The 18,552-nt window shown below is 28.0% G+C and overlaps 3 protein-coding genes across 5 annotated transcripts; 1 reads left to right on the top strand and 2 right to left on the bottom strand.

The window, feature by feature from the left end:
• Nucleotides 1–1,954: 1,954 nt before the first annotated feature.
• LOC114128460 (ruvB-like 2) lies at nt 1,955–6,193 on the bottom strand. The gene is made up of 11 exons (XM_027992962.2): nt 5,999–6,193; nt 5,808–5,921; nt 5,622–5,742; nt 4,901–5,051; nt 4,680–4,842; nt 4,503–4,612; nt 4,326–4,444; nt 3,649–3,761; nt 3,353–3,573; nt 3,011–3,264; nt 1,955–2,185 (listed from the first exon to the last, which is right to left on the bottom strand). The coding sequence occupies exons 1-11, from the start codon at nt 6,002–6,004 to the stop codon at nt 2,115–2,117; spliced, it is 1,443 nt and encodes a 480-aa protein (XP_027848763.2). The 5' UTR covers nt 6,005–6,193; the 3' UTR covers nt 1,955–2,114.
• An 81-nt stretch (nt 6,194–6,274) lies between these two features.
• Nucleotides 6,275–8,202, top strand: LOC114128461 (nuclear envelope phosphatase-regulatory subunit 1 homolog). The gene is made up of 4 exons (XM_027992963.2): nt 6,275–6,771; nt 7,426–7,497; nt 7,560–7,694; nt 7,769–8,202. Exons 1-4 carry the CDS (start codon nt 6,744–6,746, stop codon nt 7,915–7,917), a joined length of 384 nt encoding a protein of 127 aa, XP_027848764.1. The 5' UTR covers nt 6,275–6,743; the 3' UTR covers nt 7,918–8,202.
• Nucleotides 8,203–11,584: 3,382 nt separating this feature from the next.
• LOC114128462 (U6 snRNA phosphodiesterase 1) lies at nt 11,585–14,119 on the bottom strand. 3 transcript variants are annotated; one of them, XM_050208675.1, is made up of 5 exons: nt 13,927–14,119; nt 12,816–12,979; nt 12,568–12,733; nt 12,335–12,491; nt 11,585–11,832 (listed from the first exon to the last, which is right to left on the bottom strand). In XM_050208675.1, the coding sequence occupies exons 2-5, from the start codon at nt 12,961–12,963 to the stop codon at nt 11,665–11,667; spliced, it is 639 nt and encodes a 212-aa protein (XP_050064632.1). In that variant the 5' UTR covers nt 12,964–12,979; nt 13,927–14,119; the 3' UTR covers nt 11,585–11,664. The 3 variants fall into 3 exon arrangements, with proteins under 3 accessions (XP_050064632.1, XP_027848765.1, XP_050064638.1); XM_027992964.2 differs by lacking the exon at nt 13,927–14,119 and adding an exon at nt 13,188–13,543; XM_050208681.1 differs by lacking the exon at nt 13,927–14,119 and adding an exon at nt 13,107–13,235.
• Between the last annotated feature and the right edge of the window lie 4,433 nt (nt 14,120–18,552).

The following is an 18,552-nucleotide window of genomic DNA, read 5'->3' as shown; positions in this document are numbered from 1 at the left end:
TTATAATTGTTATTTATCATTTTATTCGAGAACCAATGCAGTACCTATATTGTCTTTTTAAGTAAAAACAGAAAACATACAAATTATGTACATACATTATGACAATTTAAAAAATAACACTTTAAAAAAAATTTATAAAATTCCTGTATAGGTAGATACTTTTCTTTGGATTATTTAGATTTATTATATTTATACTCGTTGAGAGTCTAGTGAACAACCATAGATACATTTCCAACAAGAGTGTTTCACGTATAACTATGTACATAATGCGGTGCGATTATTATTAAGCTGTAACAAAAAGTGAATGAATACAATAAAATACTTAGCTCGTTTTATTTTATTGAAAACTAACAGTCGATGTTTATTGCTCTTCAATAATAATTATTATAATACAACACCCCTAAACCAACTTAATATTTTAGTTAATATTTGTAACTTAAAATTATATTATTAAAAAGGCGCTCAATAGGCAATTATTTATGGTACACTGTTAGTGTAGAAGTTATATAAATTCGCCTTATTTTTATATCGTATTAAATCACCTTAAGGAGAAGTGACTAAATGTTTTTATAAGAGATTTCACAACCACATAAGTACTAATCCAAATTCACTTATCAAAAATCTGGCCTTCGCTACCATACCCGGTAATTCCCCAAGACGCCTAAAACGCAAATGGTGTTGTGATTTGTTATAAACAATTTGAAAAAAAAAAAAAACATATTTTTATAAAAATATTAAAACATAGCTAAATATAATAATTAAGTAACCACTGGAAGTGTCATTTCTGGGTGGCTCTTTCTATCACAATCATGTTCCTATCAATTGTACTTTTAAGGCCTATATTCTTATTGTTTTTTTGAAATATTTTATGTACTACAAAGGAAAATATTTTTCAATTTTTTTATGATATTATTATTATTGGTTCCAAACTTATTTTTTCAAACAATCATCTTTTTAACTATTCAAACTGTTAATCAGATTTTTTTGGGGGGTAATTTTCAAGTTATGAAACTTACTTCTTTAAATATTTAACAACTATAAAGTTTTTTACCAAATAGTTTTTATGTTGCAACATTATGTTTATAAATATACTCCAATAAAATATATATTTTTAAACATTATTGCAATTGCATCTAAATGTAGATATGTAATGTTACACTTACATAAATCAAATTGGTATAAATATAGAAATATATAATTATTAATTATACATGTAGCTAATGCTTATTTCATAAGAGCCTACAATCATTAAGAACACAAGACGTTTAATAGGAAACTTCTCATAATAATAATTATAGAAGGACCTAAAATTAATAGAAATTATGATAGGTAGAAACATATTAGTCAAATAGATACATAATGAACAAACACGATCATGTTTTATTATCCTAATAACTCCAAAGAAACCAAAAATAAATATATTCTTATTTATTGATAAATCTGAGTGAATCAGTTTAAGAAAAATATAATAATTCAAGTATAAAAATTCTAAGAACAAATTCTAAGTATAAATAGTAGAGTATTTGTATAATATAAGCTAGTATCAATAAGCTGATTAAGTAATTTGAGATTAGCTATGGCAAATTATGTTTTAAAAATATTGATTATTTGAATACAATGTTTATTTAACCAAACTATTCACAAACTTAATTCTTACTACTTCAAAAGAATAATAATAATTCATACTTGTAGACATTTTTAATGTTCTGTTTCATTAATTTCTTTTAATTCAGTCCATGCATTTAATTAAAACCATTCAGATAAAATTTCCAGACTAGTCAACCATCTACTCTCTAATAAACAATATTTATTTTAAAAATAATATTAATTAATTAACTACACATTTCAAACTCCTAGTAAATGAATCATTAATCTCTTTAAATAACTTGTAAAACTTTTTCTTATATGCGTTTTGTCTACAAAAACTTAAATAAATAAGAAAAAAGTGATCAAATAATAAAATAATAAAAAAAACATTATATTTTCAAAAGTACACAATATTTGAGACAACATAAAATATGGAATTGTGTGAGTAAATTATCATTATTATTTATTTTTTAATTACAAAACAGTGACTTTGCTAGTCTAAGATAAATCAACATTTAAAATTTAAGTTATGTAGACGATGTGCTATCATTTTGTACTTCCATTGAATCATCAAGTTTGTCTTCTTCGTTGTCAGCATCTGTCAAACAACATTAAGAAATAGGTATTACTTTTATTATTTAGAATACATAGATTTAACTAATTAAAGTATATACAAATACTGAATATAAGTTATCAACAATCATTGATAATTAATACATTAGGGCAGGAGATATAAACCAATGGTTGTAGTACCTTCAGTTAATCATATAATAAATATACACAGTAGAACCTCTCTCGTTCGCCCTCAGTTAGTCTACCATTCTGGTTGACCTAACCATAATATAATTATCGATATGAATGTTTAAAAAATATGTGCATTTGGATCAAACATTTATGTATATATGTAATAATCTTATTCAAATTTTTTGTGTTCCATATATTATGTAATAAATAATTAAATATATGTATGTAATTTAAAATAATTTCATACAATTAATTCTTCATACATTTTTGTATATTTTGATAATCTGACCACACCCCCCAGCTTGAAGATGACGGATTAGAGGGATGCTGCTGCAATTCTTATAAAAATAAACATAATTCATAACAACAATTTTGTACCCATTATTTTTGATGATGTGATTGAACTCTAGTACTTCTTAAATATTTCTTTATTAAAAACAATGTTGTGCAGTATACTATCAACAATCAATATTGTCTATTATTAAGTTAAACTATATAATTTATAATTATTATTTTTTTAAATAGTTTGAACTACAAAATTAAGTAAATAAATTATTTATAACTATTTACAAAGGAAAAATGGTATGTTATATTTCTTAATTCTTAGTGGCTCTTAATGTAAGAGATTGTCGACCTTTTCATTAATCTAAAACAATATACATAGAAAGTAAAAACTAACTTGTCATTGCATAATGGTCAAACATGTATTCTTTTTGATATTCTTTCATAAGTTGAGTTGAACGTTCTTCATCCAAAAACAGTCTGTACACTTTTTTTACATCATCTACTGTCACTTCAGTGGCTTTACGTTTTCTACATACCAAGTGGGCAGTTGTTATTAATTGAATACCATATCGCAAAGAAGTTGATTTACTGATCTTGGCTAAAATAGACAAGGCATCTTTGGATATTTCACAGTCTTCTTCTTCAGCCCTAATAGATTTGATCAAGATTATGTTAAGTTTTATTCCTAATTAAAATAACAGTATTAATATTAAAATATGAATGATGAAACAAATACCTTATTTTTAAAATTTGTTCTAATTCATTTTCGGAATAGGGTTGTGTCATAATAATGACCATGCGGTCAAGCAAATCAAGTGGTACACCATGCGGTGATTTATAGTTTGTGCCGCGGATGTTTGTCACTCCACGATTAGTCGCTGTTATTACAATTGGAGCAATTTCATTCTCTAAAGCTCTGTTCAAGAACGAAAAACATTCTATGTCTAACATGTGCACCTAAAAAAAGTTACATTGATATTTAACACATAACACTATTACAGTAATATCAGAAATAATAATGATTATAATTACTTCATCAATGAATAGTACGCCAGCTAATAATTCAGCTTTTCCCTCTTCACGCCACTCACTAACTTTACAGTTAATTTGATCTCTAACTTCTGACTTGATTTCACCCGTGTCACCTATAAATAAAAAATAATTTTTAATACTAAACTATTAATGAATTAAAATTTAAAACATTTATATATATATTTAAATGTATGACAGAGTAAAATAATTTTTAGTATTTTACATTTCTAAAAATTATATTTTAAAAATTCATCATGAATATACTTAGTCTGTACCAAATAAGAGTGGACCAGGTGGCGCATCAAAATCGGTCAAATGTCACGCATTATAGAGAGCGCAACCAATGATAAAGTTAATAGACTCGGCCAGGAGGCTAAGCGGTTCATTTGAATGCGCCAACAAAGTGCGCTTTTATTTGGTACAGATTAGATATTTAATATTCAAATTTATAGCTGCAAATATTTACTATAACTAGTTATTTATAAAATTAAAGGCAAAGAAAACAATATTATTTTTAACTATAAGGTTTAATAAGAATATTTAATATTATACAGCTAAAAAACTAATAGTAAATAGTAAAGAGAAAATTAAAAAAAATATATGTACAAAACAGACAATCAATGTAAATGATTTTGTTTTTTTTTCTTATCATGGCATAATAATTTATGGTATTTTACCTGAAAACAGAGCAAGGAAACCGTGGGTCCTGGAATTAATCACATCAATTTCATGTAACGTTACTGTATGCACAACTTCTTTGCGTTTTTGAAGTTCGCCTTCTGGACACTGCACAAATCTAAACAAAATATTACCAAATATGTGTAATAGTGTACATTAATTAAAAATTAGCTTACCTAGTTTGTGGGCCAGATGCATCATAATCTCTTGATCTGGTAAATGACCGTCCAATTTTATTAACCTTGCCACTAGCAACATCAATAGTAACGACATCTCCAGCCAAAACCTTTACATAAATTAATAAAATTCAATAACAACTTATTTAAAGCATTAAATAAATATGTTTTAGTTACTTTTTCTTTTAACAAAGCTTCAATCATTTTATTTCCTAGATCATAAACAGTCTCCATGTCTGTAGTTCTCATAGTTAATTTTCCTACTTTAGATCCTGTCCCTGTAACTGGGCGTTCTATTTGGAACTCAACTACTTCGCCTTCAATAATCTCACTCTCCTCTCTGTAAAATATTATGGTTAAAATGATATCACTATATATATGTAATTGTAACAACATACTTGATGCGAACACCAATTGATTTACGGATGGCTTGAGTTAGTGCTTCGGTTTTGCTCATTTCCAAACTATATATTTCTGAACCAGACATACATGTAAATGGCGTATCAGAACCCAAAGCCTGTGCTAATGCCATGGCAATAGCAGTCTTTCCTATACATACATATAAAAAAAAATAATACTTGTCCAGTAAATATTAGTTAAAAAAAGTCTATAATGAGCTAGATTCTTGGAACTCATAAGTTATATTTTAAAATGAGGAGATACCTGAGATTTTACCAAATAATGAAATTAAAAAAGTAGTATAAGCTGGTTTTGACCAATCTACATATATATAATAGTAAGCCTTAACTAAAATGACATGTGTACAAATTATAACTATACACACTGGTCAGAAACAACAATTTATGAAGGACACAACAGCAAGACTATAGATTGTGGACCTCAGAAATAAAAGAAGAGGTTAGAAAATATAAATAAATCTTCTGCACAGCATGTTTAGATGTACCAGAGTCGTTAAATCCAATGCATTTTCACACCTTTCACTTTTAAACATTTTATGAAACTTACTTGTATTAATTAAAATATTAGCTATCTATTTTCAATTACAATTGACTAAGACTATCATTTTAAATACATGTCTTGATGTCTTGAAGAGACAGTATGTAGGTATATGGAGGTGTATGTAAGCATACAGTTGATATTCTATGAACATAAAATTACCTGTGCCAGGTTCGCCAGCGAGTAGAACAGACCTTCCAGCAATTTTCTCCTCTTTTATCATGTCCAACACAACGCCCATGGCCTTACGAGCTTTCAACTGGCCAACTAATCCTTGTGAAACCTAAAACCGACCAAGACTATCAGTCACTAATCAAAAACAAGAAACACTTATTTATAAATACTAACATTTCTCGGTTCCCTGTTATCGTCCAACCCAAGTCCACGTATGTGAGAATGGGCACCGATACGTTCTACTCGGGAAATCTCCCGGACTTCTTGTACCTTGGCTACTGCCGCTGCCTGAAATCAATAATATTAGTAGGATAATTTATTATTAATAGGTAATGCAAAATATCAAAAACAGCGACAATACTTACGGACATGGTAGTTTCCAAAACTAAACGGATTTATGATTATTTCTAATTTTTTTTAATTACACGATATAGGAGATGTATAAAAAGTGTTGAATACTCGTAAAGACGTAACTATACAAATAACAAGCAATACAAACATTGATGATTGATCAACCAGAAAACTGATAGAATAATGGCAGAAAAACACAATATTTATTTTTTATTTTAGTTGCATAAGAACATAACCTACAAATAATATCCGGCGGGAGAATTATCATCATCAAGCAGAAGTAACGAACGATTTTCAGATGTCGTTTATGACCCCGGCTTTAGATAGAATTTCTATCTAATTTAAAAGCCGTGTCTGTGACCACAATTATTATCGGTAACAAATAACAATCGGTTTCGGTATCACTGTGTCCGAAGACATATAATCTTCAGATTCAGATCGCGACTTCGCGTTCGTTGATAAAAAAAAAAAATACAACTGACAGCGCGTTACGAATCTACGATCGTCGTCGTCGAGATTCGAGACGTCGATCAACATTTTTAAGTATAACTTGAATATTAACTAATTTCAATTTTTTTTTAATCTCGGGAAACTTGACACGCGATCGGTAAAGAATACACCGATGACAGCTGTGATTATATTTATCGTTTTTAAAGTGGTTCGATGAGAACGTAGGAAGTCTTCTGAATCGCGATGAGTAGAACTACGTAAGATCTATCGTACCGGCAACACCAACCGAGAGACTGAACACGCGATAAAATGTCATACGAACAGACTGCTTGTGACGGTAAAATATGTCATTTTTTAATCATGTATACTTATTTTGAATTAAACTCGCAAATATAACAGGTTCCCACACTTTTAATATTCTGCTTGACGTTACCGTTTTCGTTTTAATACACAGTTCCAACCTATGTTCCAACAGACCATTATTGATTTGGAAATAATTTCATAATATGTGTATAAGAAGTAATTTTTCATTTGTTCTTTCTTATTCTTGTTTTAAACAATAATAACTCAGTAACACTATTTTTTTAACATAGAAACATTGAACAAATTTTTTTTTTTTTGTAGAAATGTAATTTTATACAACGCATTCAAAGGTTAGGTTGTAACAGGCATACAATGTTTTTTTAACACTAGGTTGGGCTATTCTGTAAACAAGAAAAGAGTCAAATTAGACAAGAATTCTTGTTTAATGTTATCCCAGTTTTATACTTACAAGAGCTTAGCCATAATATTAATTAATACATTTAATTTTCAATATAAACATATAATTATACATAATATCAATATTAATGTATTAAAGCAAACAACTATCTTTAATTAGAAGAAAATAACACTTAACAATTTGGATAAACAGTTATAAAAAATAACATAAAATTTAAATTCATGTGTTCTATAAGTTTGATTAATTCATGAAATAAATTAAATTTTATAGATCTTAAAGCTTTTGAGCGGCGACTAACTGAGGTGATTGCTTCCATCAAGCCAATAACAAATCGATGGCGAAGTAAGAGCATTTTATTTGTATAAGTTCAATGATAATATAAAAATTTGATATTTATTTTCCAGCAATTTTAGCTATTTCAACATTAAGTGCTTCAATAGGTGCCTATTATTGGTTAACAGATCCACAAACTGCCAAAGTATCATTTGTTCAATCGCTGTACAATCATTTATTGTTCACCATTTCATCTATGATGCTTAGTAAGAATACTTAAAAGATATTTAATAATTAAAAATGGTATATAATTAAATTGTTTTGATTTGATTTTAATTAGTGATATTACTCATAACTGGTGTACATAAAAAAGTCATAGCAACATCGATAATAACGTCACGTGCAAGGCAAGTACTAGCTGATTTTAATATGTCTTGTGATGATTCTGGGAAACTAATACTTAGACCTAGGCCTCAACAGAATACATGATGATAATATCACAACAATGGGATGTTCTTTTTATTTTATTTTTATTTTGTCGTTAAGAATTACATAACGATTGTTTATGAATGACACTATTGTAATGAATAAGATTTATCATTTTGAGTTTTAATGTATCTAATACATTTATGTGCATAATATAATTAATGATTATTGATGAATTATTATTATTATTATATTATAGATATTCATTATATGAACTAAATAAATTTGTTTTACTTATCTAAAATATAAAAAGAGTTCAAAATATATTTATCAGTTATCAACATCTAATGAGTTTGTTTCTTCGTGAATTATATATTTTATATTTAATTTTTCTATTTATCTAATGAGCATTGTTGGAAAATATCTATATAGAGCAGAGGTTCACAACCTTTTTTGATTCACGGCACCTTCAGTCATTTTCTAAAAAACTGGAGACACCCTATTGACAACTTCGGTTATATTTATCAGTGCATAAGTATAAACAAAAGTAATATGATATAGATATAATAAACTATAACCTACACATATTATATTTTATAAAACAAATAATTACATTAAAAATTAACTTTATATTTTTATTTTAAATTATTATTGCATAAATAATATAATAAAAGCTACATTTCAAATAATTTTGAAAAAAAATGATACATAACATATAAAATAAACACTTAGCATACAAGAAATTTTACTTTCTAATCTTTTAGTATTCAAATTTATTAATCAAATAAAAATATTTGAATTTTTCACTGTTTGATTTAAGTTTGACTCCTTGTTGCATTATATATTATTTACTATAAGGTGTTAATTTTTCTTTTTACTTATACTTTTAAAAATAATTTATGACAAGTTTTCAAAGCACTATTTAATAACTATATATTATGAAGATAAGTAAGATAAATTATAAAAATAATTAAATAAATAATAAGATATTGTAGCAGATTTATATAAATTTTTTTTTTGTTTTGTATCATTGGCAATAGACTGCAAATTTATACTACTTTTTTAAGGGAACATTTTCCATTTTGCTCTGATTATTTTCCTATCATAGCCCATAGGTAGTATCTATTAAATGCATATATTGATTAATAAATTAATACATTGATAAAATAATGAAGATAATTAAAGAAAATATTTAGCATCAGAGAAAAAGACTTGAAATAATTCTGCACAATTTTATGCACTGAGTGGTGAGTGAAAATAATGGTTTGTAGCATATTATATAACATATAGACATTTTGATTTTATTAATAATAAATTTATTATAAATATAAAATAAATTAATTAAATATACTGTTATCTATAGTTTATAATGTTTTATATATTTATATTATAGAGTAATATTACTCTATAATTTAGATTTCACTTTCAATAATACATACACTATTGTCAATGGTGTTAGACACAACAAATAAAAATTACTGTTATCATTGTAATGGAGTTTGTAGGGTGATCAATTACATATTTTTTATTTTTTCAAAGTTAAGTTTAGGCTACAACACTACCTATAGATTTTTAGTGTGTATTTACAACACTGTGGCATGTCTACTTTCTTTAGTTTCAGTAGTTGGTTTAAAGTAAGTGTAAAGTCAATGATACTTTTAAAACAGTACTTTATTAGTTTAATTTTAAATATAGAAGCTGAGGAGCATATGATAGTGTGTGATATGTGCTTTGTACTCTACAGCTCTGGTAAATCTGCCTGTGCTGTACTACCCTAGCAGTTTCCTTATATGTGCTATTCTTGCTTCTTTTCTTTTAGAGTTAAGATCCAAGACTTAGTCATGGTCTGTTAATGTGTTTTTCTAAATTTAGTTGTTTACGAAGGTGCAACTGTGGAAACTATATGTTTATAACATCTTGTTTTTTACATATTCTATGTAAAACTTGGTTCATAAGTCATAACAATTAAACTTATATTTACATATTTAATACATTAAGTTTTGTTAGAAACCCCTAAGGATTCACAGCTATTGTGAAACAATGTACTTCCTCTTAATATATAATTCTTAGAAATTGGTGGAAATTCAGTAGCCTATTACTTCTCAATACAAAAAAAGTGTTTATGTCTACTAGACAGAAATCTTTACAAAATGTTTTATTCTATGACACATGTCATTTACAATTACCTCTCATTACTTGAAAACAATATTATAAAAAAATTTGTTATCTAATATAAAATTATTAAAATGTTATTATTCTAATATTATTGATCATTTTTATCTTTGAATTTACAATATTAATTAATAAAAAAAAACGGTTGTTAGTGCATATAATATAAATTGATAAAATTAACTTCTTTCCTCTATAACACTATTTTTACTTTGCAAATAATATAATGTTATAAATAATATCTGTTCCACATTATTATATTCTTATACCTATTTATATTATATATGTTTCTTTTCTTTTCTGAAAAAATGTCCAGTGTAATTCTTTTCAAAATTGTCTATTTCCTTCTATACCTCTTACATAATCTATACTATTTGGTTGGCCTTAAAACCGAAAAAATGTAATTAAAAACAAATTTTGTTAAAATACATCAGCCACTAGATTATGCTTATGTAGTGATTTTTGTCACAAATTAACCAATGTGTTTCTAGTAGGTTCAACATTCAGCCATTTTTATTCACTGTTCTGATATTCCCTGAATATAACGTTGTCTTACTTTTTAAACCTATTAATTTAATGTTATAATTTTAATTATTATTGTCACTCTAAGATGTTATACTAAAAATCTTAATATATCTTTTAACCGTAATTTCTTTATTATTATTATTATTATATCTGTAGTACCATTTCAAAAGATCATTATAGGTTCTCTGACCCTAATGTAAAGATACTGTTAAATATAAGTTGTACATATTTTTGATATGCCTTTGCAGGTTTTTACTTTACTCAAGTTGTCCTAATAGTGGTTCATAAGATCTGGTTTATTTTGAAAAATCTTCTTTATGTTCCACACAATATGGTTCAAGTCACTGCAAAGGATCTTTCTTAGATTATGATCTTTAGTTAGGAAGGATGAGTGAAGTCCTCTCAAATTTAGCTGGTATATATTTTTTCTATTTGTAACAAATTATTTCATCTTTATTATTCATAGAAGACTTAAAGTCCTCAATATAAAAACAAATCTACTTTTTGGTACTAATGCGGCAGCCCATTACAAGACACGTCTTAATTATCCATAAGAGAAAAACATATGGTATATACATAAGTACTCCGGCCCTGTACTTATAGGGTTTTGCTGCCTATAGGCTAAAATAAATTTACATCTAACTTGCATAGGTAAAATTTGCTATTTCGTTTCGACCATTAAAATTTGCCGCCCTAGGTTTTAGCCTATACAGCCTAACTGGTAATACGGCTCGGTAAAATTTATTTATTATTTTAATCTTTAGGACTCCAATAGAAATTAAATTTTATCCCCAGGTATACATTATTAGAATATTTAAAAATATTATTTATACATAATACCTATAGTTAAACTATGGCATTAATTAAACATATTATGAGAACCTATATTTAATAAAAAATAATCACAAAAAATGTATTTAATAGAACTATTTTGTTGTGTATTGCAAATTCAAAAAAATGATATGATTCAGATAAGCTGGAAATTTATTCGTGATTATTGTTAAGGAAATGGTGTAAATAAAAATAGAAGTGTATGTACTATGTAACCTTATATATTAAACAATAAACAATATATTAACATGTAAAATATTTTTTTCAAGCTCATTCAATATATAATTAAACTAGATCAAAATTATATTTTTTATTACCAGTTTTACACATCAGTTTGTCAACTTTAAAGCTACAACAAGTGCCAATTTCTAATTCTAATGATTTTAATTTAGTTTTCAGCTGACTAGACTGATCACCCAAACACCAAGCAACACTCAAATGAAATTTTGGATCCTAGAACAAAAATTAACAGTTTCATAATTAAATAAAAATAAAAGTAGTCAATAGTCATTATATTTATTAAAATGTATATGTATTTTTTAAGTAATGTAATGATACTGTATATTGTTTAGTTAGAAATAAATTGTATAATAATAATATTAATTATATAGATAGTCAGGTAAACAATTAAATTTCAAAAAATATTTATAAAATAAATGAATAAAATTAATTACTAAGTAGTGAAAATGAGAAAAAGAAAATTGGTCACTTACCTACTGAGTGAGTATAAAATAAAAATCAATACAAGTATTAATTTTAAAAAATTGGTAACTTAGTAGCAAATAACCTTCAATAACTTAAATAGATATTAAAAAAAAAAAAAAAAAAAAGAACTTCTGAATTATAAAAAACTATAAAAATTAAAATCACTGGATTATCAGTAGGTATATCTCTTATTTTGGCTGATGTACTGTAATTACAATAAGGTATTAATTATTTTCTATAATATACTCACTTCATAGTATTTCTGTAAATTATAATCGGACAAGACTTTGTCTAGTTGATCAACACATTGAGATAAGATTTCTGCAGGTTCTACAAGAAAACCAACAAATGTTCTACTACAATTTTCATTACAGAAAACCTCTAAGTTTCCAAAAGTGACTGTAAATCTAGAAACAATTATTTCAAATATAATTTAGGTTAAATGTGCTTATGTTTTATATTGGAGAGCAGAGAAATAAAAACCTTAGAATTGTCGACAATTTAGATTTTACATCATTGATAAAACGTTGTATCCAATGATACTGTAGTACAACTGTTTTTGTAAGACTGATATGGGGATGTTCAATAATTTCTAGACCACATTCAGTCAATTTTTCTTGAATTATTTCTATTAAATCCATGTCTGGACCTTAAAATATATATATATATATTATTAATATTAGTAATGAATTACTTAACAGTAGAGATAAGAAATAAAATTACAGACTCACATGGTACATATACATAAGTGGCCCAATTACCACGCTCGTGTTCGAACAATCGAGATCGTCCTTGGTGAGAATTGGGTTGATCATTTGGCTTTGGATGATATAGTCTGCCATCAAACATTGTAGCAATAGCTTCAGGTACCGGTAACATTTTTGGTTTGGATTCACTAAGGTAAAAATAACAACAAAAATCTTCAATATTCAGGAATTATAGCTGTTGACCAAACTTATGATCTATGACGTTGAAGTCACACACACAATATAATATGATAATAAAATATTGAGTTTAATTACATATTTATATCACAGATTAAATTAAATATAAAATAATTTAATATATTTAATTTAATCTGTGACAATAAAGTAATAGATTACTCATGATCGCTGTCGCTGTCGCCACTATACCGCTGAATTAGGTCCATTGTATAATCGCGTAGAGAAAATAATATGCACTCCAATCATGTACTTATTTGCATTATAATAAATGCATTATCGATATTATACTTGTTAACTTTCTCAAGAATAATGAATTGTAACAAGAACAAAAATCAACAGTAAATATAAAAAATTTAAAAAAAATCAAGTACCTATTTATGTTTAATATTAAAATTTAAAACCACGAAATTTGGAAAAGAATTGGAAGTGATTCGCCGCGAAATATTTCCAAATTGAATAATGTTAATCACGAACCACGATATCACTGATATCACGCAAATAGACTGTGGTGATAACAATCTTGGTTATAATCACAGATATATAAAAATACTAGATAGACAACTCCCTATTCCACAGATATATAAAAATACTAAATAAATAAATATATATATATAAAATATTTTTATATATCTGTGGTTATAATCTATTCTGTGATATTATTATATTCTATAGTCTATATTGCAGCGGTTTTCTACCTTTGCATAGTGGCGACCTAAGAAATTTACCAATTTTTTCATGGGATCTTTTTGTAAATCCAACGACCCGGCAGGGTCGCGCTAAGTATAAAAAAAAAAACGCCTTAAAATGAACGCATCGGCAATCACAACGCGCGACAACTGCCGGGTATAATTACAGGAAGTATCTGAAATCACGAAAAAAAATAGTTGACAATGCATACCTAATTTCTTGTACAATAATTTAGTTTGACAATGCACCAATCTTATTGGAAATGTTCCGTAGAAGTGCATGCTGCACTTTTTAATCCGATCTGAACATTATAAATGGAGTTATAGCCAAATATATTATGAATTTTTATGGCAAAAAAAGAAAATGTTATTCGATAATATTCCCTGCGGCCCGCATGAAGTTCCCCGCCCACTGAGGAGCTCACACACACACTTACCGTACGCGCGTGCTTGTCACAGCGCTTGCGGTGGCGGTGTTTTCAGGAAAAAAATAATTAAAACTTAAATGTTTGATATATACTAATACATATATGACATTATAATATTTAATATAATGATTACAACAACAACAACAATAATAATAATAATAATAATAAAACATAAAAAAAATTAGTGATATCCCAACAAAACACTACGCCAAACTCCGTGTAAAAAAACGCTCAGTAGGTAAAAAAAATCCACCTCAAAAAGTTGTGATATCATTTTATAGCTATGTATTTAAACTATATAGGAATAGATATATTATTATAATTTATGTTAAAATTCATTGCTTATAAATTGAACTTAGCTGGTGACTTTAAAATTATAACACTTAATTAGTATCACTCATTTTCAAAGATAACATGTATACTCAATACGAAATGAATTCTCATGAGTTTTAAATAATGTCACCAGCTAAGTTCAATCTATAAGCAATGAATTTTAACATAAATTATAATAATATATCTATTCCTATATAGTTTAAATACATAGCTATAAAATGATATCACAACTTTTTGAGGTGGATTTTTTTTATACCTACTGAGCGTTTTTTTACACGGAGTTTGGCGTAGTGTTTTTGTTGGGATAATGTTTAATAGAGGAATAAAAATAACTATTAGGTACTCTTAATTTATTAATTTTTGCCGACCCAATTAACATTATTGACGTCCTTATGGTTAAGAACCGCTTGGTCTGTAGCACGGTCTTTAGACGAACATTTCTTGATTTAAAAATATACAGACTTTTGTGCTTGAAGTATTCCTAAAGTGCGAACTCAGAAATAATTAAAACGTCGTAAAATCCGGAATTTAAGATGATGTCGGCGCACTATTTGTTTTCTTTCTCTGACCCATGCTTACACAAAACGCATTTACCTGCAGAATCATTTTTTTTTATGATTTTAGTAATCTCAGAGTAAAATCACCCATTACATAAATGATAGAGAATAATATTTTTGAGGGTATGACATATCAATTTGTCTAAATATTGTCTTAAAACAATTTCACCATCATTTAAATTTACAACATTTTTTTTTTATTTTGAAAGTCGAATACAAAATCAAATAGGTAACAATAAAATATAAAACCGATGTCATACTCTCAAAAAAAATATCCTCTATAATTTTTGTAATAGGTGATTTTACTCTAACATTATTCAAAATCATAAAAAAAACGATTTTAGGTGAAAAAGTTTTATGCATGTTGTGCGAGGGTCAAAGGGAGAAAACAAAATATATTGCGCTGACATCCTCTTAACCAGAATAAACTAACGGACAGTATAGGATCAAACCGAACTACCGTCTACCGTAGGGGTCTCCAACCTTTGTTTACGGTGGGCCAAATTTGATATATGCTTTGGTATCGCGGGCCAAAATTTTTAGAAATGTGTTGTCTAAAAAAAAAAATTGAATAGATAGGTTAGGAAATTGAAAAATAAATAAATATAGATAAGATTTATTTAAAAAATGTATGTTTATTTATATAATTTTTTATTTTATAATTCAAAATTTGTTTTATACTTCAAAACATTAATTAGCTTGGCGGGCCGAATCCGGCCCGCAGGCCGTAGATTAGAGACCCCTGGTCTACTGTACACAACACTTGTATAAATAATAACCATGAGTAATAAAGGTGTTTGCAATTATGCTAATGTGACGTACAATTACTACAATTTATATTCAAGCAAAACCAAAAGGGCTAAAATAACTGATATCTCGTTTCACAGGTATTTAATCAATGACAAAGCTGTACCTGGGGGAGTTTGGAGGTTCAACCCCCTCACGACATTTTGAAATGAATTTTATACTGTATTAAATTACATATAAAATATTACAATAAAATTAGAACACAGTTTTTTTAGCTTAACCCCCCCCCCTTCCACGAAATTAATTTCCATTTGCGGCCTTGATCAATGATAAGCTTCAAATCCTACACCTAGTTGTTTTATTATTTTTTGTAATTTAATTATTTTAACATAATTTTAAAATTTCCAAAAGATCCTCATAATATGCTGAAAATATGTTCACTGTTATGGGCTACGACTCTACGAGATATCAAGGCTAGGTTAGTACCTAGGTATGACCATGCCTATCGTGTCGACGGAGCTGCATATGCTACTAGTGAGTAGTGACTATGCTACGTTTCGGAATAGTAAGTGCTGTGCACCAATCGTTATATTGCAATAAGAATGCATCTATAAGTAAGGCCACTTAGTCTTCGACAATGTATCTTAATATTATAATAATTATACTGTAGTATTATTGCACATTATCGAATGCGGTTACTCATTTGCAACAACAACTATAAGGATACCTGTTTCACACAGGAAGCTACGGGTCGATGTAAACTAGAGTCGCACCACATATAATGGAGCCCGAAGACCAGCAACAGCAGATGTACCATAGCCACAGACACCTGAGCACCTTCACGACACTTAGCCACTTCTATATTAGTTACATGTATTTCATGTATACGTAGGTAATAAAAACATTATTCGTTCAATAAAAAAAAGTTTCATGAAAACTGGGTGGAGATACATTTCTCAATATTTTCATATTTTAACACATTTCATTAACCTGCAGACGTCAAAAGATAATGTTGTCGAGGTAATTATTTCTAGTTATTATTATTATTATTATTATTATTATTATTATTATATATATGCTGAAAACACGGTGGCGGCGACCCGTCTTTATCTTTATCCCTCTTCTCCGTCCGTTGTGTGTGTGATTTATAATTACCTGTATGTAAATTATTTTATTTTATTTTATTATTATTGTTATCGTTGTTGTTGCATTGTCTTTGTTTTATTATTTTCATTGTGATTACGCGACCAAGAGTCTTTCCTTTTTCTTATTATTATTATTCGTTTTTCTGTAACATGATATAGACGTGTATGACTTGTCATTGTTTTTCATTTTTTTTTTTTGTTTGTTATTGAAGCAAGTTTATGTTTTATTTTGTTGCCAATGTGGTAACGCATTATTGTTTGTATTTTATTTTGTCATTGCGGCAAGGAATAAGGATCACCGTTGTCGTGCCGGGTTACTGTGACCGAAGGATCATTATTGTTATTATTATTATTTTCATTATTGCAATTTCTACAACAAATATACACCATTAACGGCAGCTAAACGTGAGTTGTACATATATTATTTGGGTGTGAATAACTGCTCTCGTGGTGTACTTGTGACACAATTACACAAACCTATCACTGAGAAAGACAGTGGGACGTGACTCCTCCATCGCCCGAGATCGGGATTGGTGCCTGTTTGTCAGCATCATCTGTAGATTGTGACAAGTGGAGCCAGTGCCTAATCCGTGTCCACTATGTAAGATTGCCACCATCTGCCGTGGTGTGTGAAAGGGCGTCCAGGTCTTCGAGTCATCATCGTCATCACCATCATCATCATCTTAATTTTAAGCATAGTTTTAAGTACCTATTTATTGATTTATGTGAGTTCGGTGGTCATTGCACCATACCGATTCCGACCACCGAGATATCCCCCCTTATAACTAAACTCATCTTTCCCTTTCCTATGTTTAAAATCAACTTCCTTATTTCCATGGTTGTTAGGCTATTTTTGTCTCTTCCTGTCATCGTCTTCGTCGTATTTATTGCCTACCCAGTCGATTCTAGGCAGTATACATTGAGTTGCCTACCTCAACCACACAAGGCGTTTTATATTCTATACTAGAAGGTAGTATTTATACTAATATAATATATTATAATATATCGTAACAAGCCCCAGCGGCAACAGATCTATGGTCAGTACTTAGGAGTTACTTTACATTTTTATAACATATGAGTCATATGACACACACATTTATAAATATAAATGCCGGGGTAATTTTAGATAAAAATAGATATGCACTAGTCGGTGGTTACAAATCATAATTAATTTTAAATAAAATAAATATTATATATTTATAATTATAATATAATATAACTAGTTAATTTGATGAATAAATTATGAATTAAGTTATGAAACCCAAAACATAAATGAAAATATAGTGTAATATTATATTATTATTTATTATACTCGATACTATTGAATAATTATATTATGATCGGTCGTCAAATGTTCCGGAACTGACGTTAGTAGACGAGGTACCTACACTACCAAGGGATTATTTTGTTTTGAACTATAATTTTGAGGTAACCCACTAACCTATATAATGTATTAACCTTGCTGATCACAGTTAAATATCTTGTGACACTGACTATGTCTTAGTTGTTGATAAGATGGATATTTTTTGATAGTACCTATGGTTACCATGGGTAATAAAATATTGGTAAGCCGTTATTCATCAACCTTTTTGGCTGTACTCGAATGACCGGATAATGAAGTACAGGCG

This window comes from Aphis gossypii, chromosome 1, assembly GCF_020184175.1.
Source record: "Aphis gossypii isolate Hap1 chromosome 1, ASM2018417v2, whole genome shotgun sequence".
NCBI lineage: Eukaryota > Metazoa > Arthropoda > Insecta > Hemiptera > Aphididae > Aphis > Aphis gossypii.
The sequence above is the reverse complement of the archived record's forward strand: the minus strand, read 5'-3'. Positions and strand labels throughout refer to the sequence as shown.

What these genes read in the sequence shown, in the direction of transcription:
- LOC114128460 (XM_027992962.2), bottom strand. An exon ending in CGCTGGCGAACCTGGCACAG is followed by an intron (nt 5,052 to 5,621) that starts GTAATTTTATGT and finishes ATGTATGTATAG; the next exon opens with GAAAGACTGCTATTGCCATG. An exon ending in AAGCTTTGTTAAAAGAAAAA is followed by an intron (nt 4,613 to 4,679) that starts GTAACTAAAACA and finishes ATTTATGTAAAG; the next exon opens with GTTTTGGCTGGAGATGTCGT.
- LOC114128461 (XM_027992963.2), top strand. Translation starts at nt 6,744, where the DNA reads ATGTCATACGAACAGACTGCTTGTGACG. An exon ending in AATAACAAATCGATGGCGAA is followed by an intron (nt 7,498 to 7,559) that starts GTAAGAGCATTT and finishes TTTATTTTCCAG; the next exon opens with CAATTTTAGCTATTTCAACA. An exon ending in CATTTCATCTATGATGCTTA is followed by an intron (nt 7,695 to 7,768) that starts GTAAGAATACTT and finishes GATTTTAATTAG; the next exon opens with TGATATTACTCATAACTGGT.
- LOC114128462 (XM_027992964.2), bottom strand. Translation starts at nt 13,234, where the DNA reads ATGGACCTAATTCAGCGGTATAGTGGCGACAGCGACAGCGATCATGA. An exon ending in CACTTATGTATATGTACCAT is followed by an intron (nt 12,734 to 12,815) that starts GTGAGTCTGTAA and finishes ATATATTTTAAG; the next exon opens with GTCCAGACATGGATTTAATA. An exon ending in AAATTGTCGACAATTCTAAG is followed by an intron (nt 12,492 to 12,567) that starts GTTTTTATTTCT and finishes AATTGTTTCTAG; the next exon opens with ATTTACAGTCACTTTTGGAA.